General features: G+C 39.5%; 1 protein-coding gene across 4 annotated transcripts in view; it reads right to left on the bottom strand.

Moving 5' to 3' along the window:
• ZC4H2 (zinc finger C4H2-type containing) overlaps positions 1-23,168 on the bottom strand; it is a 35,963-nt gene extending 12,795 nt beyond the window's left edge. The window contains exons 1-3 of one of the 4 annotated variants that reach the window (XM_067722555.1): positions 22,970-23,147; positions 12,251-12,297; positions 11,438-11,529 (exon numbers count right to left, since the gene is read on the bottom strand). In XM_067722555.1, the coding sequence (XP_067578656.1) occupies positions 11,438-11,529; positions 12,251-12,297; positions 22,970-23,015 (185 nt within the window). In that variant the 5' untranslated portion in view covers positions 23,016-23,147. Of the gene's footprint in view, positions 1-11,437; positions 11,530-12,250; positions 12,298-22,969 lie in introns of all 4 variants that reach the window. The other 3 variants (XM_067722556.1, XM_067722557.1, XM_067722558.1) reach the window with 3 other exon arrangements.
• Between the last annotated feature and the right edge of the window lie 832 nt (positions 23,169-24,000).

Raw genomic sequence — 24,000 nt, 5'->3', positions numbered from 1 at the left:
ATCTTTGTTTCACTTAGGTATTTCATGTTTCTGAGTGCTTGTAAGTGGTTTCATGTTTTGTAGTTATAGTTTCCACATGCATATTTGCTATTTGTTTTTAATGCTGATCTTACATTCTGCAATCTTGCTGACTCACGTATTAGATGTAGGAGTTTTTTGGTTTTTTGTTTTGTTTTTGACTTATCAGGATTCCCTACATAGACAAATCATGTTATCTGCAAACGAAAACAGTTTTATTTCTTCCTTTCCATCTTGTACGCCTTTTATTTACTTTCCTGCCTAATTGTCCTGCCTAAAACCTCTAGTGCTATATGGACTAACGGTGCTGAGAGTGGACATCCTTGCCTTGCTCGTGATCTATGTAGGACAGCATTCATTCTTTGACAAGTAAGTGTATTGTTAGCTAGCTGAAGGGTATTTGTAGATGTACTTTATCAAGTTGAGAAAGTCCCCCCACCCCCATTCCTAGTTTTTAAAAGAGATTTTATCATAAATATGTGCTGACTTTTGTCAAGTGCTTTATCTGTATCAATTGACATAGTCATGCGATTTCTCTTCTTTAGCCTTTTGATATGATAAATAATATTGATTGATTTTTGAATAACAAACTAACCTTGCATCTCTGGAATAAACCCCTCTTGGTCATGGTGTCAATTCTTTTTTAATATATTGCCGAATTCTATTTGCTAATACTTTGATAACGATTTTTACATCTACAATCATGAAGGATATTAATTTATAATTTTCTTGTATTGTCTTTGCCTGAAATTGTTTCAGGGTATTAAGGGCTTCATAAAATAAATGGAGATGTGTTCTTTCCACTTCTGCTTTTTGGAGAGACTGTTAAGAAATAGGGTTAATTCTCTTTAACCATTTGTTAGAATTCTCCAGTGAAACCAAATGGGCATGGAGGTTCTGCTTTTGGGGGTTGTTACTTTACAAATTTAATTTTCTAAATAGTTTCAGGGTTATTCAAATTATCTATTTTATATCAGGTGAGTTGTGGTAGTGTTTTTTGAGAATCGGTCCATTTCATGTAACTTGTTTAATTTACACGAGTAGAGTTGTTCATAGTATTCCTTTGCTATTCTTTTGAAGTCTGTGGGGTTGGTAGTGACATTTTCTGTTTCATTCCTGATGTCTGTAATTTGTGTCTTCTCTCTTTTTTCTTGGTTAGGGTTGCTAGAGGTTTTTCAATTTTATGTATTTTTTCAAACATTAAGCTTTCTGTTTCATTGATTTCCCTACTTTTCTTTCTGTTTTTAATCATCAATATCTGCTCTTATCTGTATTATTTCCTGTTTTCTGCTTCCCTCGGTGTTATTTTGCTCTTCTTTTCTAGTTTCTTGAGGTAGGAGCTTAGATTATTAATTAGAGGCATTTCCTCTGTTCTAAAGTAAACATTGGTGCTAAAAATTTCCCTTTCACCACTGCTTCTGCATCATCCCATTTTGATATGTTCATTTTTCATTTTGATATGTTTCATTTTCACTCAGTTCAATGTATTTTTATTTCACTTGAGACTTCATCTTTGAAACATGCGTTATTTTAGATTTTTTTTATTATTATCTTTTTCCTGGTATTTTTTCTGACTTCTTGATTTCTAGTTTGACTTTATTAATGCCAGAGAACACACTGTATTTCCTGTCTTTTAAATTTGTTAAGAATTTTTTTTTGTATCCCAGAATATGGTCTATCTATATTGGTATATGTTCCATGGACACTTGAAAAGTATGTGTATCCTGTTGTTGGGTGGAATGTTCTATAAATGTTAATTAGATCCTGTCATTGATGGTGTTGTGGAGCTCTATACCCTTGCTGATTTTCTGTCTAGTTCCATCAAATGATAGACGTATGTTAAAGACCCCAGCTATAATTGTGGCTTTGTCTATTTCTTCCTTTGGTTCTGTCAGATTTGCCTCTCATATTTTACAGTTCTGTTGTTGGTGTATACCCATTTAGGACTGCTAGGTCTTCTTGGCAGACTGACACTTTTGTCATTATCTAATGTACCTCTCTGTACCTAGTAATTTTCTTTGCTCTGAAGTCTACTTTATCTGATATTAATATATCCATTCCTGCTTTCCTTGGATTAATGTTTCCATGGTATATCTTCTTTCATTATTTCAACATACCTATATCTTTATATTTGAAGTGAGATTCTTGTAGACAGCACATAGACGGGTCATATTTTTTAATCATCTTGGCTGACCAGTATTTGGATTGCAATATTTAGGCCATTTATATCCGGTGTACTTATTGATAAGTTAGAACTTAAGTGTATCATTTAATTTTTGTTTACTATTTGATCTCTCTCTTATTCGATTCTCTGTTTCCTTTTTGCTGCCTTCCTATCTTTAATTGAATGTGTTTTGGAATTACATTTTACCTATACTGTTTTTAAGTGTATCTCTTTCTATAGTTTTTTCAGTGGTTGCTCTAGGTATTATATTTCATAATTTATCATAGTCTTCTGTGTCATCTTTTTATTAGGGTGAGTGAAGAGTAGAAACATTACCTCCCTTTTTGCCCCCTTTACCCTCCACCATTTATAATATAACTATCTGAAATATTTCTCCTACATAAGAGTTATGTTTGTAGAGAACCATATTACTGCTTCCACCATCAGAAATGATTTAGAAAACTAAACAGGAGAAGGAAAATGTAATGTATTTTAATTATATTTTTACTCTTTCTCTTGGTTTTTCTTCCTTCCTGATATTCCATGTTGTCTTCTTTTAGGAAAGATTCCTTTAGCTATTATTATTTTAGGGTAGATCTGCTGGTGACAGATTCCCTTAGTTTTCTTCATCTGAGAATGTCTTAATTTATTCCTCATTCTTGATGGATATTTTTGCTACATGTAGTATTTGCGGTTGATAGTTCTCTTCTTTCAGGACTTGAAAAATCTTGTGCCACTTCCTTCTGGCCTCTATATTTTCTGATGAGAAATTCACTGTCATTCAAACTATTTTCACCTATAGGTAAGGTGTAATTTCTCTTTGACTTGTTTAAGGCATTCTTTGTCCCTAGTTTTCAGACATTAACCATGATGTGTCTTGGTGTGGATTTCTATGCGTCTATCCTCTCTGAATCACTTGGCGTATATCTCTTGACGAATCTGGAGAGTCTCCAGCCATTATTTCAAATATTTTTAAATTTCACCCTCTTTTTTCTCTGTAGATAAGGCCTCTCTGTTGTGTAATTCCTCTTCCTTCCTTCCTTATGCCTTCCTTCCCTTTTATCCCCATTTCCTACACCATTTACGCCCCACATAGGCAACCATTCAAAACTACTTAATGCCTATTTATTGTGTTGCATGTGCTCTTCTAAATGGTAAATTATTGATGTATATTAAGGAGAGAAAAGGAGAGGAAGGAGGAGAGGGAGAGGGAAAGAGAGTGTGTGTGTGTGTGTGTGTGTGTGAGAGAGAGAGAGAGAGAGATCTAGAGAGTGTGAGCGTTATGGACTGAATCGTGTCCCTCCAAAATTCATATGTTGAAGCCCTAATCCCCAATGTGAGTATGTTTAGAGGGGGGTCTTTAGAGAGGTAATTAAGGTTAAATGAGGTCATAAATGTGGGACCCTAATCCAATTGGACTGGTGCCCTTTGAAGAAGAAGAAGACACACCAGAGGTTGCCTCCTCTCTGTCTCTACATGCACAGAGGAAAGGCCATGTGAAGACATAGCAAGAAGGCAGCTGACTATAAGCCAGGAAGAGAGCTCTCACAAGAAAGCAAATTTTCTTGCACTTTGACCATGGACTTCTAGCCTCCAGAACTGTGAGAAAAGAAATGTCTGTTGTTTAAGCCACCCAGTCTGTGGTATTTTGTTGTGGAAGACTGAGCAGATTAACACAGATTTTGGTACCATGAAGTGGGGTACTACTTTAATAAAAACCTAAAAATGTGGAAGTGTATTTGGAACTAGATGAGGAGTAGAGGCTGGGAGAGGTTTCAGGCGCATGCTAGAAAAAGCCTATATTGCATTGAAGTGACTGTTGGTAGAAACATGGACATTAACGATGCTCCTGGTGAGGTCTCAAAGAGAAAAGAGGAACGTGTCATTAGAAACTGGAGAAAAGGTGATCCTTATTATAAAGTGGCAAAGAATTTGGCTGAATTTTGTTCTAGTCTTCTGTGGAAGGTAGAGCCTGTGAGCAATGAAATTAGATATCTAGCTGAGGAGATTTTTACGCAAAGTGGTGAATGTGAAGCTCAGCTGCTTATAGTAAAATGCAAGAGGAGAGAGAGAAACCAGCAGAATCATTAAGCAAGATGAACCAGAACTTGAAGATTTGAAAAATTCTCGTTCTATCCATACTGCAAAAAATATAAAGCACCTTCTGGAGAGAACACCAAGGATGTGGCTAGAAAACCACTCCTTGAGGAGATTACTCATTATTTTAATTAGGTATCTCAGCAGAAGTCAGGAACAGAGATGGGATTATACAAGCACAGGCACTGTCAGCATGGACCAAGGGGAGCAGAGGGAGGATGAAATAAAGGAAAGTTTTTGGAATCTACAAGGCAGGACAATAGAGTTACTTAGCTGCAAACATGCTTCATCCTTCAAGTAAAGGAAAGAATGACACCAAAGGTGATTAAGAGATCATCAGGGCTGCCATTCCCACCATTGGGTCTAGACCTAACAGGCCCTGGGGGCAAGGCTGTTGCCTCCTCAGTTTCAGTAGGACAGGCTTCCCCTGACTAGTGCCTCAGGAGAAAGGCAACAGCAAAGGGCTGTGAGGGTGGGGGTGATACTGCCCAAAGCATCCAGCCAAAGATTATTCTCCAGTCTGAAAAATCTAATGAAATTTGCCTTGCTAAGTTTTGCACTTTCTTGGGATCTATCATCCCTCTCTTCTTTCTGGTTTCTCCCTTTTCAAAAGGGAATGCCTATCCTATGCTTGTCCTATTACTATACTTGGGAAGCAGATCATTTGTCTGGTTTCACAGCTGGAGGGGAATTTCGCCCTTTGGATGAATCATAACTCACGTCTCATCCAAACCTAAATTAGGTGATATTTAGATGAGACTTTTGACTGGACATAGGTTCTGGAGCACATTAAGACATTTGGGGCTGTTGGGAAGGGATGAATGAATTTTGCATGTGAGAAAGACATGCATTTGGTGGGAGGCATAGGGAGGAATGTTATGGAATGCATTGAGTCCCCTAATATACATATGTTCAAGCCCTAACCCGCAAAGTACTTTGAGGGAACTTTCAGGGAGGTATAAGGTTAATCTCCAAAATATTTGGAGAGAGAATTTTAGGGAGGTGTAAGGTTAAATGAGGTCATCACAGTAGAGCCTTAATCTGGTTGTATTGACGTCCTTATAAGTAGAGGAAGGGACGCATGAGCTCTTTCTGTCTCCACACAAGACCAGAGGAATGGCCAAATGAGGACACGGGGAGGAAGCAGCCATCTACAAGACAGGAAGAGAGCCCTTACCAGAAATCAAAATTTCTGGTATCTATATCGTGAATCTCTAGCCTCCAGAATTGTGAGAAAATAAATGTCTGCTATTTAAGCCACCCAGAATGTGTTATTGCTTTGTGGCAGAATAAGCTGACTAATACACGTGTGCCTGGGCACACACGTGCGTGCACACACACACACACACGCACACACACGGTATAGACTAATGATAACATATAGTTTTCACATGGCACTCTGATGTTAAGATACAGGATTCCTTGCTTCTAAGTGTGGTCATCCACCACATTTTACCTGTCCACCCTTCCAAGGATAAACTCTCACTTTGTTTCTATATCCCCCCTCCACAAACAATACTTTGATGAATTTTCTTGTACCTGTCTGAGTAAATTTAGGGGGCTATATCCCAGGAGTGGGAAATCTGGCGCACAGGTAACGTGTATTCTTATTTCATGTAAGCAGTGCCAATTTGCTGTGCAAGATGGCTACACCATTTCACACTCCCACCAGTAGTGCATGAGGGCACCTGTTATCTGTGCTTGTACTCAGAAAGGAGGAACAATGGGGAAGCTTAGGGGATGCCCCAACTGGAGACCTGTAACAGAATGCACCCTGAGCTGGTCTCATTTCTCTCTTAAACAACCTCTGCCTGACTCACCCAGCAGCTCTATCTTACCACCATCAAGATCTGATTAAGAGCTTTGACTAGTTATTGCTGCTCTGCCCACCCCCATGCCCCATCCCTGATCTCTGGGGGTTAAATAGAATTTTATCTGGAGCTCTCTGTATGTATTTGGGCATTTTCAGTGAAGCCAAGCCCTTGGCACAGACGGCAGACAAATGATTCACATACAGCCAGTGGGACTCACAGACCAATGTGGGTAGGACCTGAGCACATGTGACTCTCCAGGCTGGGAGGGACCTTCAAAGGCATCTATCGTCCCTTTGCCAACCACTGCTTAAGTGCTTTCTATAACATCACTTCCAAGTGTTCAATTAGGCCTTCCTTGAACAACGTAGTCACAGAGCTCTCACTATTTCTCTAGACAATCCATTCCTTCTATAGGCAGCTCCAACAATTTGAAAACCCTAGGGTCACACAGAACACAGATCAGATGCTCCTTGTCCCCCCCACCTTATTCATTTTCCCCCCGTCCATAATAATAGAACCTCTGATTTTCATCTGGGCATGTGACACCTTGACTAAGGGCTGTATTTCCCTCTCTCCTTTGCAGCTGTTTGTGGCCATGTGACAATGTTCTGGCCAGTGGGATGAAAACACATGTGATATGTGCAACATCTAGGCTGTGACCCTAAAGGGAAGGAGTGTGACATTCACTTCTCCTTTGCCCTCTTCCCACTGCCTAACATGTATACACAACATCAAGTCATCTTCAACCCTGTAGATGAAGGCTACACCCTGCACATGGTGAAGCAACAATATAAAAAGGGCCTGAGTCCCCAACATGGAATAACCACACAACCCACAGGTCACTTGTTCCCAGACTGATAATGTGAGAGGGAAGTGAACTTCTGTCTTGTTTTAACCACTGTTAATTTGGAAGCAAGTTGGATTAGCTTTACCAATAAACATCCCAGTTAATTGGCTACTGTATTTAATTGAATCTAAAATGCCATTGGACATAGGGTACACATTATCTTATGGACTACTAAGAGAAAAATGCTACCTATTATATTATGACAAAATGTTTTCTTTTAATTTAAATGTTCATTTAATAGTTTTTGAAAGAGCTCTGGTAGACTGACTTAAGACACTATTTTAATCAGACTTTTCTAGTCTGAGTCATTTCTCATACACAATAACTTTTTATTTCAAGGGAAAACCATGATGAACTCGTTTTGAAGATACTTTAAATGTCAATTAAACTCAACACATACAGTGATAATCATGCACATAATTCAATTGAAGGAATGATAATATGAACAGCCATGGCCAAGTTCGCATGTGCCAATGCATGAACAATAACACAATTCCCTCTTGGCCAATGGCAGTTGTAAGGTAGAATTGTATTTAAGACACATCCTGACTTTAGATTTTTAAAATATAAAATATGTGTGTATTAAATGGTGAAATCTGGTCCTTTAAAACCAAATTTGGGGAATAACTTTCACTTCCACTCTAGTCAAGATAGAGTAACAGGGACCAGATTTACCCACCTATGCAAAATAACTAAAAGCAAAACAAACAAAAACACCAAGACAAAATATATGAAAAAAAAGTGGTGCTCAAGTCATTGGATATCAGGCAAGTAAGGTCAGTGATCTCTGAGAGATGGAAAAGCTCAGATGAGCCTGAAGATTGCCCCATCCTACTGCCTAGAGAAATATTCTAGACTGCAAGACAGGGATGGGGAACTCAGACAGAGCCTGGCCATCTCCCTCAATTGAGGAAATGGAGATATGAGTCTGGAGAATCCAAGGAAACTCAAGTTCACAGGAAAGAGTTTTGGAGAGCGGAGACCTGTGTAGAGAGAGAATGCTTACAATTTTCAGAGGCTCCCCCTCAAGTACTCACTGAATTATTGATCAGCACATGTGTGTAAGGAAAGTAACTACCTGAAGCCAAGGAAAGAAAGACCTCAAAGGATTAGAGGAAACAGTGATCAGAGTCCACAAAGGGCTGAGTATAGTGACTGTTCCAAACAACAAAGGTAGAAAATATTCACAATTTGTATAGCATTAGAGTACAAAGACAAGTTCTGCCTCAGTAATGAGGAAAATGAGCTCTACACTAAATGCTGATATGGTCCCACTTAACTAAGCTGAAAAGCAAGGCCCAGAAGGATAAAACAGATTCCAAGTGTCTTAATGGCATGCCATAAGGAAGCTCAAGAATATTTATAGGAATGCAAAAATATTCAGTCAACAAGGTAAATTTGAAAATGTCTGGCATCCAACCAAACCTTGCCAGGTGTGCAATTTGAAGCAGGAAAAATGCAATCCACAATGTTGAGAATAAAAATCAAAACTAACCAAGAAATGACATGGTTGATAGAACTAGTAGCCAAGGATACAAGTAGTTATTATAAATGCATTTCATATGTTCAGAAAGCTTGAGGAAATACTGGCCACATTAAGTAAAGTTGTGGGAGAGATGAAAAATACCCAAATAAAATATCTAGAGATGAAAACTACAATGTCTGAGGTGAAAACTACATTAGTCAATTTAGACAATAAAGGAGAAAAGATTAATGAACATGAAGACATACCAATAGAAAGTTTCCCAAATGAAATATATAGATAAAAATGGTCAAAAAAATAAACAGCATCAGCAAACTGTGGGACAACTTCAAGTGGCTAAAAGTACATGTAACTGGAGATGAAGAAGGAGGAAGAAAAGAAAAATATTTGAAAAATTAATAACTGAAAATGTTTCAAATTTGATGAAAACTATACATGCACTGATCCAAAATGTTCAACAAGTCTCAAGCATGGGAAGCAGGAAGAAAACTACACCAAGTCATATCACAATGAAATTGCTCAAAACCAAAGATAAAGAGAAAATCTTAACAGCAGCCCAAGGAAAAAAGGCATGCTACCCAAGAGGAAAGAAGTAGGATCGAAGCAAATGACAGTGGCATATTATTTTTAAAGTACTGGGGAAAAAAAAAGAAAAAACCTCTGCCAATATAGAATTCTTTACACATTGAAAATAACTTTTAAAAACAAAGGTGAAATAAAGACTTTCTGAGACATAGAAAAGTTGGGATGCTACATCACCAGCAAACCTGCTCTATGATAAATGTTACAGTATGCTCTTCAAGCAGAAGGAAAATAGTAGCAGAGGAATACAGAGCATCAAACACGGAAAAATATAATGACTCTTTTTCTTATTATTTAAATTCATTAAAAAGATAACCAACAGTTTAAACCAAGAAGTGCATCAATGTCATAGCACAGAGGGCAGAAAGGGAGAAATAAAACTACAGTGCTGTAAGTTTCTTATACTATATCTGCAGTAGTATGAGATCACTTGAAGATAAACTGTGACAAGTAAAGATGTATATTATAGACTCTAAAGCAACTACTAAAATAATAAAAACCAGAATAATATCTAATAAGTCAGAAAAACAGATCAAATGGGACGATAAAATATACTTAATCCAAAAGAAGGCATAAAGGGAGGGGAATGGGAACAAAAAACAGATGAGATAAATGGAAAACAAAAAGGTGGTAGATCTCAACCTAACCATATCAACAAGCATATTAAATATAAATAGTCTAAACACCCTCAATTAAAAAGCAGATTGCCAGATTGGAAAAAACAAGCAAACAAACAAACAAACCAAACTGCGGACTGCCTATAAGAATCCCACTTTAAATATAAGGGAACAAGTAAAGGTGAAAAGATACACTATGCTAACACTATTCAAAAGAAAGCTGTCTAAATGCAGTGTGGTACCTTGGAAATCCTATCAAAATCTCAGCAGGCATTTTTGTAGAAATTGATAAGTGAAACCTAAAATTCACATAGAAATGCAAAGGGCCTAGAGTAGCCAAAACAACTCTCAAGAAGAATAGCAAAGTTGGAGAACTTACAATCCCTGTTTAAATAATTATTTTAAAGCTGTAGTAATCAAAACAGTGAAGTATAGGCATAAAGATACACAAATAGACCTATGGAGCAGAACAGAGAGTCCTGTAATAAACCCACAAATATGGAAAGCTGATTTTTTTTACAGTGATACAAAGGCAATGCTGTGGAGAAAGAATGGCTTTTTCACCAAATGGTCCTGAAACAACTGGATATCTACATGCAAAAACAAGCAAAAGGCTTCAACCTATACTTTGCATCATATACAGAAATTAAGTGAAAATGGATTATAGGCCTACATGTAAAACTTAAAATTTCTGGAAGAAAATCTTTGTGACTTTGGCTTAGGCAAGGTTTTTCTTTATGTGATATAAAAATCACAATCCATAAAAAAAGAATACTGATGAGTAAGACTTCTTTATCAACATTAAAAACTTCTGCAATTCAAAAGACACTCTTAAGAAAATGAAAAGACAAGTTGCAAACTGGGAGAACATCTTTGCAAAGCATGTATCTGTTGAAGGCCTTGTATCCTGAATATATAAGGAACACTCAAAATTCACAATAAGTAAATATATAACCCAACTGAAAAATGAGCAAAAGGTTTGAATAAACACTTCACCAAAGAAGACAGATGGATGGCAACTAAATGCATGAAGAAGATGTTCAACAGGATTAGAAATTGGAATCTTCATACTCTGCTTCTGGGGATGGAAATTGGCACAACCAACTTGGAGAACAGTTTTGCATTATTTTAAAAAGTTATACACATGCTTGTCATATGACCCAGAAATTTCACTCTAGGAATCTAACCAGGAGAAATGAAAACATATTTCCACACAACGACTTATATGTAAAGGTTCAGAGCAGCATTCATAAGAGCCAAAAGGTGGAAACAACCCCAATGTTCATGTGGTGAGTGAATAAACAAAATGCAGTATATCCATACAATGGAATACTGTTTGCCAATAAAAAGGAAAGAAATACTGATATATGGTACAATGTGTATGAGCCTAAAAGACAATATGCTAAATTATGTGCAATGTCCTGAAAAGGCAAATCTATAGAGACAGAATATATATTACTGGTTGCCTAGGCCAGTGTATGGGAAGAGAGATGGACTGATACTGGGCATAAGGGCTCTTTTGGGGATGCTGGGGATGTTCTAAAATTGTATTGTGGTGATAGTTGCACAACTCTGTACATTTACTAAGAGTCATTGAATTGTACAGTAAGTCCCCTACATATGAACAAGTTCCGTTTCAAGAGCACGTTTGTAAGTTCAATCTGTTCGTAAGTCCAACAAAGTTAGCCTAGGTACCCAACTAACACAATTGGCTATATAGAAAAGTACTGTAATAGGTTTATAATACTGTTCACACAAATGATACATAGAAAACAAACACAAAAAATAAACATTTTTAATCTTACAGTACAGTACCTTGAAAAGTACAGTAGTACAGTACAACGTTTGGTGCTTCTTAGCAGTATCAGCTGCATCACTGCTGCTTTTACGCTTCTGGACATCCTGGGCTTGAAATAAAGATACTTACTACTGTGCTCTATACAGTACTGTACAGTAAAGTACACAAAAGTACAACCACTTGTAGAAGATGCGCCCACATAACAATGCACGTCAGACACGTGAACTAATTTACATGATTGGACATGTGAACACAGGTTTGCATCTTTGAAAGTTCACAACGTGTAGGGAACTTACTGTATACCAAAAATGGATGGTTTCTATGGTATGTAAATCACAACTCAATAAAGCTGTTAAAAATATATCCTCCAATGTCTTCTTACTGTACCCAGAATTAAATCTAAACACACAAATTCTAAGCTCTTTGTACCCCTCTGCTCCTGTTTTCCCAGGAAAATGAGTGATTCGTCAAAAGTCTTGTGTAAATAAAACAGATTTTAAATGGATTTGGACAAATGAGGTACCCGGGAGGAATGGGAAGTGGGTTAGTGATGAAAAAAAGAAATGGGGACTTGTTACCCTTGTGGTTGATTGTCTACACCATGCTGTTCAGGCTTAGGATTTAATGCCCAGCCTTCCATGCTCTATCCAGCAACTGGGTAGTTTGGGCTAAGATTAAATGTAAGTAAAAGGTTGTTTCTTTCACAGATCTACAGAGTGGGCATTATGCCAGCCACTGCTTAAATGCATACACACATAACAGCTTCCTTCTCTTTTCATTTTCTATCAATCTTGCAGACAAAAAAAATGTATTAAGCAAGTGCCACTTACCCAACAGTGTGCTGGATCCTGGGGGTGACTGAAGAGAAGACCCCTTCCTTCAAGTAAAATTATTGATTGTGGTCCAATATAGAAAATAGATCAAATCATAACTATTATGGTTCAAGTGGAAGTGGGTCCCAGAGTCTTTATTCTCTCCTCAAATCCAACCCTGCCTGACTCTACCAGAGTGGCCCTTGATACACCTCCCTGCAACTCCCAGGGCTCCTCAGAACATTACTTCAAAGCCACCAATAAAATCTATCCTCTTCATTTCAGAAATGAAGAAACAAATGTCCAGAATGGGAAAGGAACTAGCCCAAGAGCATGCAGCTATGGTCCTCTGAGTCCTCTACATGTACAGACTTTCAAATGAAGCAATTTGAAATCTGGATAATTATATATATAAGAGCCTTCTAGAAACTGACACCATGCCATATTTCTGTCTGTAAACTCCATGTCATCTAGCACACTGCTTTGGCTCAACAATTACATTTGGAGTGACAATAATGAATGCAAATAAGTGGTAAGTCCAGGGTACTGACTGTAATCTCAGTAGTCTCAGAGAAAGAAAGATATTACCATGGGTGGGGGGCTTTAATTCATTCAGTTAACATTTACTAAGAGTGTATAAGTTCCAGAAACTGGGAAGGAATTGGGTGTTAAGAAAGGATTTATTTAATAAAAATATCTACCTATCTATCTATCTATCTATCTATTTTTGGTGTCTACTATGTTCCAGCAACTGTGCTGGGCACTTGATACGCTATCTAATTTAATCTTCATCATGACCACATAATTAGGTGTGTTTAGCTTCATTTTTACAGATGAAGAATTTGAGGCTGCGAGAAGTAAAGTGACCTGCCTAACATCACAAAGCCAGGAAGTGCAGAATCCAGTGTGCTGAACCTGATGACCTTTTCACCATACCAAGGAACTTTCCTCATATGATTTATTTCAAGGCATGGAAAACAAGCCAATGGGGTGAATCTTGTCCTGGATCAGTCAGTCACCAATTTTAAGGGTGAAATAGGGCACATCATGGAACCTCTTGGAAGCTTGGAAATTCTATCTACCTGAGAAGTAGGACTCAGTGTAGCCCTGCAAAGAGTTGTTGGATGCCTCCACGAGATGGAATCTGTGGAATGTTTGGCCCTACAAGTGAGGAAAGCATCCAAGTCATTAAAGACCCAATTTTATATGGAAAATGTCCTAATGAAATCCTCCCAAGAGGCTAAGGCGCAGCTGGTATGGCCACGGAATCCCAGGAAATCCACAGAATACTTCCTTAGGGTTTTCCACAATCACTGGGGCTACAGTCTTACTTAAATCTTGAATGAAGATTCCTGACCTCCCTAGGCCACAGCCTCTCCAGACAGAGTCCTGGACCAAGACAAAAATATTCAGCTGGCTAACTTCTTTCCAATGGCTCTTTGCTGACTAATGTGGAGAAGGAAGGATAGAGAGCAGGAGAGGTTCTAGGGCAATGGATCATCTATTCCTGGGACAAACTTGGCGGGCTCAACTGTCACCCAGCTTAAGGAGTGACTTAGCCCCAACACTCACTCAACAAGCAGAGTAGGAAAGCTGGGACCTGTAGGACTTGAGGATGGGCAGACAAAGTGAAGACACTGGCTAGCAGAGTTGGATGGAAAACTGCCCAGATTTGTTGATGAGCTAAGGGAATGGTGGAAAGTGGACAGATCCAGAATATATTATATAGGCATAATCTGCCAGGTCTTACTAATGCAGTGGTTTTTCCAAGTGTGTTCCCTGGACCAGCAGCAACAGCATTGCCTGGGAACTTGTTAGAAATGCAAATTCTCAGGCCTTCCGAATAAGAGACTCTGAAGATGGGACCCAGCAATCTAGGTTTCAACCGCCCGCCAGGTGGAGCCTAATGCACGCCCAAGTTTGACAACCACTGTGCTAGTGTTTTGGATACATGGAGTAATAGAGGGAAGAATGAAGAATGATTCCAGATTTGGGGATGGGGGTGACATTTACTACTGATGGGGGAGACTAGGAAAGGAGAGTGGGGGTGGGGATGCGGGTAAAGTTGACAGTTCTGTTGGGGTCTGTTTAAGGTGCCAGTGATATATCCAGTGGGGTTGGTTAAGTGGGAAGTTGGATATGTCAGTACAGAACTCAGGGGAGAGATCAGAGCTATTCACCTTGATTCTAAGATCCTTGAGAAGAGGTCTAATTCATCTTAGACTCTGAGAATATCCCAGCCCTGTGTATGGCCTAGAACAGGTGCTTGGTAAATGTAACTGAATGAAAAAAAAGGAGCCAGCTTTTCCTGCCTACTCTAGTCTGATGAGACCATTGCCTAAGTACCAAGCGTTCTTCCATTTAATATCTATTTGTGCATCTGGAAAAGCAGCTACTGTTGGAAAAGAAGTTTTCTTTGAAAAGTTCACCTTGAAGACTTTCTTATAGCTTAGCACCAAATGTCAACTCCCTTGCATTCTCTCTCCTGTAGTCAGAATTGGCTTGACTTGCCCATCCCTAAGTCCCAGAGTTGCCAGCTGTTCTGTGACTTGTTGTTGAGTGAGCACTGGGGCCAAAGCTGACTTAGTTTTCAAGCGAGGTGATAGTGGAGCCTGCTGAAGCTGCCACAACAATGACAGAGGGAAGGAAGGAAGGAAGGAAGGAAGGAAGGAAGGAAGGAAGACAGACTCATGTCAATTCAGAACTTTACCATAGGGGGCTTCCCTGGTGGCGTAATGGTTGAGAGTCTGCCTGCCAATGCAGGGGACATGGGTTTGTGCCCCGGTCCGGGAAGATCCCACATGCCGCAGAGCGGCTGGGCCCGTGAGCCATGGCTGCTGAGCCTGCGTGTCCGGAGCCTGTGCTCCACAACGGGAGAGGCCACAACAGTGAGAGGCTCGTGTACTGCAAAAAAAAAAAGAGAAAAACTTTACCATAAGGCAGAATAACTTGAGTGCTATAATAAATCTCCCTGTGAGAGCCCAAAGGGGTAAGTGATTCATTTGGACTAGAGAATTTGAGGTTTTGAAAAAGAGATGGTGTTTGCTCTGGATCTTCCTTGGAGAATAAGTAGGATTTACAGGCTTGGAATAAGGGAAGGGCATTAAGAAAGAGGGATCTGCCAGCTACATGTAAAAGAATGAAATTAGAACACTCCCTAACACCATACAGATAAATAAACTCAAAATGGATTAAAGACCTAAATATAAGAATTGACAGTATAAAATTCTTAGAGGAAAACATGGGAAGAACACTTTCTGACATAAATCACAGCAAGATCTTTTTTGTCCACCTCCTAGAGTAATGAAAATAAAAACAAAAATTTTAAAATGGGACCTAATGAAACTTAAAAGCCTTTGCACAGCAAAGGAAACCATAAACTTAACGAAAAGACAACCCTCAGAATGGGAGAAAATATTTGCAAATGAAGCAATGGACAAGGGATTAATCTCCCAAATATACAAACAGCTCATGGAGCTCAATACCAGAAAAACAAACAACCCAATCAAAAAGTGGGTGGAAGACCTAAATAGGCATTTCTCCAAAGAATACATACAGATGGCCAAGAGGCACATGAAAAGATGCTCAACATCACTAATTATTAAAGAAATGCAAATCAAAACTACAATGAGGTATCACCTCATGCTGGTCAGAATGGCCATCATCAAAAAGTCTACAAACAATAAATGCTGGAGAGGGTGTGGAGAAAAGGGAACCCTGTTGCACTGTTGGTGGGAACGTAAATTGATACAGTCACTGTGGAGAACAGTATGGACGTTCCTTAAAAAACTAAAAATAGAATTACCATATGACACAGCAATCCCACTACTGGGCTTATACCCTTAGAAAATCATAATTCAAAAAGACACATGCACCCCAATGTTCATTGCAGCACTATTTACAATAGCCAGGTCATGAAAGCAACCTAAATGGCCATTGATAGATGAATGGATAAAGAAGATGTGGTACATATATACAATGGAATATTATGCAGACATAAAAAGGAATGAAATGGGATCATTTGTAGAGATGTGGATGGACCTAGAGACTGCCATACAGAGTGAAGTATTGTTTTGGCCAAAAAGTTCGTTCGGATTTTTCCATAACATCTTACAGAAAAACCTGAATGAACTTTTTGGCCAACCCAATAAGTCAGAAAGAGAAAAACAAGTATCGTATACTAATGCATATATGTGGAATCTACAAAAATGGTACCGATGAACCTGTCTGCAAGGCAGCAATAGAGACACAGACGTGGAGAACAAATGTATGAACACCAAGGGGGGAAAGAGGATGTGGGATGAATTGGGAGATAGGGATTGACATATACACTAATATGTATAAAATAGATAACTAATGAGAACCTATTGTATAGCACAAGGAACTCTACTCAGTGCTCTGTGGTGACCTAAATGGGAAGGAAACCAAAAAAAGAGGGGATATATGTATATTTATAGCTGATTCACTTTGCTGTACAGCAGAAACTGACACAACAGTGTAAAGCAACAATACCCCAATTAAAAAAAAAAAGAATGAAGGACCGACATTAGCAAAGGCATGGAAAAATGGAAATATATAAAACAGTGAGGAACTTCTGTGTGGATAAAGAATAAGGTGAATGAAAATGAGAGGTAGTAGATAAGATTGGAAAGGTAGGTCTGGGACAGACTTGTGGGGGAGAGGGACATGAATGCCATGGCAACAATTATAGGCAAATGTTTATGGACATACAGTAGGAAATGACTTACAATGATAAATGAATCTTATATTGTGACCCAATACACACAAACACAGATAGAAAACTGAAACAAAAGTTCCCACAGAGAATACCTACCATTTCTTATGCAATGTATGCTGATATTTTCTATCTTATTTTGTTTAATTTTTTTTTTTACAAATCCTACTAGCAGCTACTTCATTTCATGACCTACTAATGGCTCATGATCTGTGTTTTGAAAAATACTGCTACAGGCAATGGGAAATCGGTGAATGTGTTTGAGGAATAACATAGTAACCCCAGTGCTTTAGGAAGCTAGTTCTCATAGCAGTGTAGATGGAATTAAAAATAGGGGGCAGACTGAAGACAAGAAAGCAATTCTATAGGTAGAAAGCGATACAATATTATAATTATCCAGGTTGGTCATGATGAAGGCCTAAAACAGGACAGTGAGTGTGGAGGTTGAGAGTGGGGCATGAATATGAGCCAGATGTTGAAGGTAGGACTTGCTAACTGATCAAATGTGAGTTATAACAAAGCAAGGGTAATCAGCATCAATATCCAGGTTTCAATCTGAGGTAACTGTGCAGAGAATGATGGCATTAAACAAGTGGTTTAGTGGGAGGAGCTGGATTGGGGCAGGAAGAGACAAAGTCTTAAGAGTTGATTGACTTCAGCTGTGTCTGTGGAACAACCAGGTGGACAAGCCCAGTAGACTGTGGGATATATCAGATTGAAGCTTGGAAGGAAGTTAGAGGGTAGAGACTGGAGATATGAAGATAATATTTGAAGCTGTAGGAGTATAAGAGGTAACTCAGGAGAATGTGTAGAGAGAGAAAAAGAGAAGACTTAAGGAAAAGACTTAAGAGGACCTACTTAATGCTACAATATTTACTTCCAAAATGAGTTTTTCCTTTCTTAAGTGAGGAAAGTTTATTGTGTATGGATATGTGTGCACTAGGGCATGGATGTGTGCAATGTGTGTATATGAATGGCATGTGCATGTTAAGGAAATATTAGTATGTATTTGGGGAGCTGGTGAAGGCCTCTGGTTGCTCTAGCAGTGGCTACACTCACTTTCTTTACCTCATGGCTTCTTCTCCTTTCCTTCTCTCTTTTCCATCTCTCCTCTTTTGTTCCATTCTTTCCTTCTCCTTTCCACATATCCACATGCTCCTTCATCACCACTTGGAAGCCCAAGAAATTGATGGGCAAAATAGACCAGTGTGGGACTTGGGGCCCAAGGTCTGCAGCATAGTGTTGGAGTGTGGTTGGGGTTAGGAGGAAAGACAGGGCTGTGAGCATGTGGTCAGAGTCAGAAGTGGGGAATGATTTGTGGTGGAAGAATCCATTCCTGAGACATTTTCCACTTCAAATTCTGCCATCAGTGTGTATGTACATGAATGTGTGTCACTATGAATGTGTATATTTCTGTGCTTGTGCCTGGGGGTGTGTCTGACTCTTAGCTTGACTTAATCAGATTTTTGGGTGATATTATCCTCATCACTGCTACTTCAGTACAGAAGTAAAATTATTTTTTTAACAGAAATAGGCTGCTTTGTTTATAACTTTGAGGGATTTAGGATTAGAGCAGTTGAAGAACTGTGAATAATGCTTAATTAGATTATCAGCATTTGTTGAAATGCATATGCCATGTGAATAAGAGGATACATTCTCTCTTCCTTTCCTAGCTGTGTGACCATAGATAGGTTACCTAACCTCCCTGAGCCTTAGTATCCTTATCTGTAAAATGGGGATAATAATTCCTACCACAGATTTCCATTAGCAAGAGTTGAACACTAAATGAGCTAAGAGCTTTTAAATCAGTAGGTGTTCAACTAATGTTAGTTCCTTTCTCCAGTTCCTTCTACCCCTTCCTTCTCTCCACCTCTCATACATGTTTTACTGGTCCACGTGTGAAAATCGAGTTGTGTTTGTAATACTTTTCCTATTTTCAGTTCTTAAACCAAGTGATATAACGTTTGCATATTACTGTAAAATTATCAAAAGAAGGCTAATTTAAATCACTTTTGGTGCATACACATCTAGAATTATGTCTTCTTCATGGATTGACCCTTTCTCATATAGTTCAGTCATGTTTTTAAATCGACTGTCATTTCATTGGTGTATTTAGACCATTTATATTCAACATAATTATTGATATGTTAAGGCTAAGTCTGTCATTTTATTTTCTGTTACCTGTTTTTTCTCTCTGATTTAGTTTTTTCTCTTTTCTTTGCCCTGCCTTCCTGTGGGTGACTTGAACATTTTCTTCAAATTTCATTTTGATATATCTATAATTTTTTTAACTAAAGCATAGTTGACATGCAATATTATATTAGGTTCAAATGTATAGCATAGTGATTCAATATTTTTATAGATTATACTCCATTTGAAATTATAAAATATTGGCACTATTTCCCTGTGTTTTACAATACTTGTATCTTATTTATTTTATATATAGTATTTTGTTTCTCTTAATCCCCTACCCCTTATCTTGCCCCTCACCCACTTTCCTCTCCCTGCTGGTAACCACTAGTTTGTTCTCTATATCTGTGAGTCTGTTTCTGTATTTTGCTATGTTCATTCATTTGTTTTATTTTTTAGATTCCACATATAAATGACAACATACAGAATTTATCTCCTCAAAAAACTAAAAATAGAACTACCATATGATCCAGTAATACTACTCCTGTGTATATAATCCAAAGAAAATGAAAACACTAATTCGAAAAGTTACATGCACCCCAGTGTTCATAGCAGCATAATTTACAATAGCCAAGATATGGAAGAATTCTTAGTGTCCTTCAACAGATAAATGGATAAGTAAGATGGAAATTTACCTCCCTTTTACATTCTTTTATACTCCCTGCTTATAACATAAATGTCTTAACTATTTCCTCTACATACATTCAGAACCACATGAGACAGTGTAATAAATTTTGATCCAATCATCAAACAGGATTCATACAACTCAAGAGGAAAAGAAATTCTGTTGTATGTACCCATGTTTTTGCCAACTGTACTCTTTCTTCCAAGGTTCCTACTTTTATTGTTTCTTTTCTGTTTTAAGACTTACTTTTTTCATTCTTATAGGGTAGACCTCCTACTGATAAATTCCCTGTTTCCTTTCATCTGAGAATGTCTTGATTATCCCTTTATTCCTGAAGGATATTACCACTGCACATAGGATTCTGGGTTGACGGTTCTTTTCCTTCAGCACTTGAAAAATGTTGTGCTACTTCCTGCTAGGGCCTCATCAGTTTCTGATGAGGAATCTGCTGACTTTCTATTTCTTTTCCCTGAAGGTACAGGTAAGATGTTTTTCCTCTTTGGCTGTTTCCTACATCTTTTCTCTGCTTCTGATTTCAGAAGGTTGACTATGATGTGTCTTGGTATGAATTTCTTTGGGCCTTTTTGATGGTGTTTGCTTAGCTACTTGGATCTAGAAATTTATGCCCTTTGCTCAGTTTGGAAAGTTTTAAGCCACTACTTCTTCAGGTACTTCTGGTCCTGCCTTATTTCTCCTCTCTTTCTGAGATTCTGTTGACATGACTGTTAGATCTTTTGTTATAGTCTCACAAGTCTGGAGGATCTGGCTCTGCTCAATTCCTTCTTTTCTTTTTTCTTTCTTTCTTTCTTTCTTTCTTTCTTTCTTTCTTTCTTTCTTTCTTCTTTTTTCATTTAATTTCCCTCTGTGTTTTTACACTGTGTTATTTCTATTGTTTTATGTTTAAGTTGTCTGATTCTTTCCTCTGTCTTCTCCATCTTGCTGTTGATCCCATCCATTGAGTTTTTAGAGATTTTTTTCCAGTTTTCAAACTTCCACTTGGTTCTTCCTTGTGTTTTATATTTCTTTTTGAGACTTTCTATTTAAATGCTGAGATTTTATATTGTATCATTTGTTGCAAGTGTGTTGTGATTGCTCCCTGAAGCATTTTTATGATGGCTGCTTTAAAATCCTTGTCAGATAATTCCAACCTCTGTGTCCTCTCAACCCTGGCATCTGTTTACTTCCTCTTGCCACTGAAACTGATAATCTTGGTATGGCAAGTAATTTTTTTTCAATTAAATTTGGACACTCTGGATCTCTCTTAACACTTTTGTCTTTGCAGGCCTCCTCTGATGTGCTACTTTTGCAGGGAAGAGGGGCAGTACAAGTCCAGGTTCTCCACTGGGTCTCTGATTGACATCCAGGTTGGGGAGAGGATCTTTGTTATTGCTGGTTGAGGGTGAGAGTTCTGGCCTCTCTTAGGCCTCTTAGGATCCCATCCCAGCTAGTAGTGGTAGGAATGCCAGGTTTAACACTGGTGAGGGTCGAAGCCATGGCCCCCCATTTGGTCTATACTAGAAGGGGTCACTTTTCCTTGTTCCCAACTGTTCCTTCCCTTGGGGTTGGGTAGGGATTCCTTTAAAATCTGGTAAAAATAAGTCTCGGCTCTTCACTTGCAGGCATAAGTTTCTTATTAGCTGCACTGTTATTATGACAGCTGACTTTTTCCTGCACCAAGGTGTCTCACTCCCTATATCCTGATTCTTTTGCAGAAAAAAAATTGCAATATAAACCCTGTCTACCTTTTCCTAGGCCCTGAAGGGATAGAGTGGGAAGAACAGAGCCTCTGCACACAAATTGACTGGGTTCTTGTCAAAATCTGGCATTTTCAAACTGTTTGGCTCTGGAGAAATTATTTAAATTTTCTGAGCCTCCATTTTCCCAGTTGTAAAGGAAGTGTAGGAAGTTCTCAGATAGCCGAATGCGCAATAGTAGGTCAAGCGGCTTGGCACACCAGGGGCTCAATAAATAATAGTCCCTTCCTTTTATCTCCAGCAGAAGTAGAAATATAACCCCTGCAAAGGACAAAAAAGCCAAGGTGCTTCCCCACCACCACCATCTTGTGTGAGTCTCACCCAAGGCATTCACTCCAAGAGTTAAATCTCTTGGTCAAACTCTTATTTCTTAAAGGGACACACTTGATATCCTCCCTCATTTTTCTTCAGGTTCCTGGAAAACACTAAAGGGAACGGCCCAACCCAGGGCACCCTCAGAAGGAGGGTGGAAGCCGAGGCAGAGTCGGGTCGGTGGCGGGGAGGGGGTTCTGGCAGAGAAGAGTGGGTGAAGGAAGGCCTGGTATTAGCCCAGGCAGTCCACTCAACTGGCGTTATTGTGCTCTGAGCAAGGACAGCATCATTGCCTAGCCAGTGCCACTCCTGGAGAAAAGGGGTAGGGGACGCAGGCAACACGCACTTTGCATCCCGCCCATTCGCCCATCACCTCTGGGGCCTGAGAGCAACTGTTGCAGGTGGCAACTGCCTCCCCAGTCTCCATCACTCCCATCCCCCTTCCCAAGCACCGGGTAGGAGAGGTAGAAAGTGGTAAGTGAAAGCAAAAAATACATAAGAGCGAGTGCTCTCTGTCCTCCCTGTCCTGGCCTGCAAGGGATTCCTCCGCATCCCCAGTCTGCAGCCCCCAGCAGCCGCCACCAGCCCCAATGTGTTAGACTCTGCTCTCAAAAGGCTCGCCGGAGCTCGAGGTCCTGAAGTTGAACAGAAGACTGAAAGAAACAAATCTAGACACCTAAAGAGCAAGGAGCCAAATACACCTTGGATCTTACAAACACTTTAAAAAATAATGTGTCCAAGAATGCCATTCCCCCAACTCCCACCCAAGAAGCAAAAAGCTGTCTTTGGACCAACACCCACCCACCCCCGTTCCCCCCCCCAACACAAACACACTTACACCGTGTGTCTGCATCTGGCTTTCTCAGACACATCTGGCAAGAGATTCCTCTCGGTAGGTCTGTTTCTCTGTCTGCCTCTCTCTCTCTCTCTGATAGTCTCAGTTCCGATTCTCCCCTGCCTCATTCCCATCCTTGAATACCGTGGTGAATGGGATCCTTTTCAGTCCCCCTCCGCAAGTAGCCCAACAATAGACACTTTCCGTAGCTAGCAGCCCTCTCCCGCAGTCAGGGATTTAGGTAGCTTCGGAGGGGACTGGGAGGGCGCTGCAAAGTTCCACTTACCTGATCTCTTTAATGCTTTCCAATTTGCACATGATTTCTTGTTCATCTGCCATGCTTTTCACTCTCACTTTCACGTCCTGAGAAATGTACAAACACACAAGCCCAGGGATACAATAGACACAATGTAACCACCTCCTCCCGGCATGGGGCTCTGAGCCTGTGCGGTAGGGACATGGAGAAGGCCTGGGAGCTGTAGTCCGCAGCTCCAGGACCAGCCAGGCAGCCCGGGGGTCTGCAGGACTACAACTCCCAGAAGGCCAAGCGAGACATTCCTGTTTCTCTTCCTGCAGCTGCACTTTAAGTCAATTTGTCACAGATAATTGTGTCAAAGGTCGTGAGGAGTACAAGGGAATAGTGATATTCGTTTGGCCCGTGCGAGCGAGAGGTTGAGTGTTCTGGCAGCTGTCTGGGAACTCGTGGCTTTGGCATTCAGGTGGAGGTGGAGAAGAGGTGGAAGGGAGGAGGGAGCAGCTGCAAAGGCTGAAGGATGGGGAGAGGTTGACCACGTTCCTTTCAGCTCTCCATCCATTCTAGTTACTGAGTTCAAATTTTGTCAGTCAACGAAGGAAGTACTGGGGGAGGCACTGGGTGAAGCAAAGATAAATAGAAGCAAGTCCTTGCCTTTGAGGAGCAGGAGAGAAAGAAAAGTAACCCATTAATTACAGTGCATTGTGCTGTCATAATACAGAAATGGATAAAGTGTAATCTGAGCAGAGAAGATGTAAATAGGTTTCAAAATATAACTGAGAATTTTCCAGTCCACTGGGGAGGACTGACTTTCCAGGACAGGGCACAACACATATAGAAAGGAAAGAACAAGTGAGCCAAGGTGTCTGGAACATAAGGTTCATATATGGAGTGGGGAGGTGGGAAAGAGAAATGGGAGATGTACCTAGAAAAGCTAGGTTGGAACCAGAATGTGAAAGACCTTTAACTTAATCCAAAATAGAGTTTGGATTTAATCCTATAGGCACACATTCATCCAATACACATTTATTAAGTGTGCTAAATAATGCCAAGTTATTTTATGT

This window comes from Pseudorca crassidens, chromosome X, assembly GCF_039906515.1.
Source record: "Pseudorca crassidens isolate mPseCra1 chromosome X, mPseCra1.hap1, whole genome shotgun sequence".
Classification (NCBI taxonomy): Eukaryota; Metazoa; Chordata; class Mammalia; order Artiodactyla; family Delphinidae; genus Pseudorca; species Pseudorca crassidens.
Note: the sequence above shows the minus strand (reverse complement) of the source record. Positions and strands in the feature narration are given on the sequence as shown.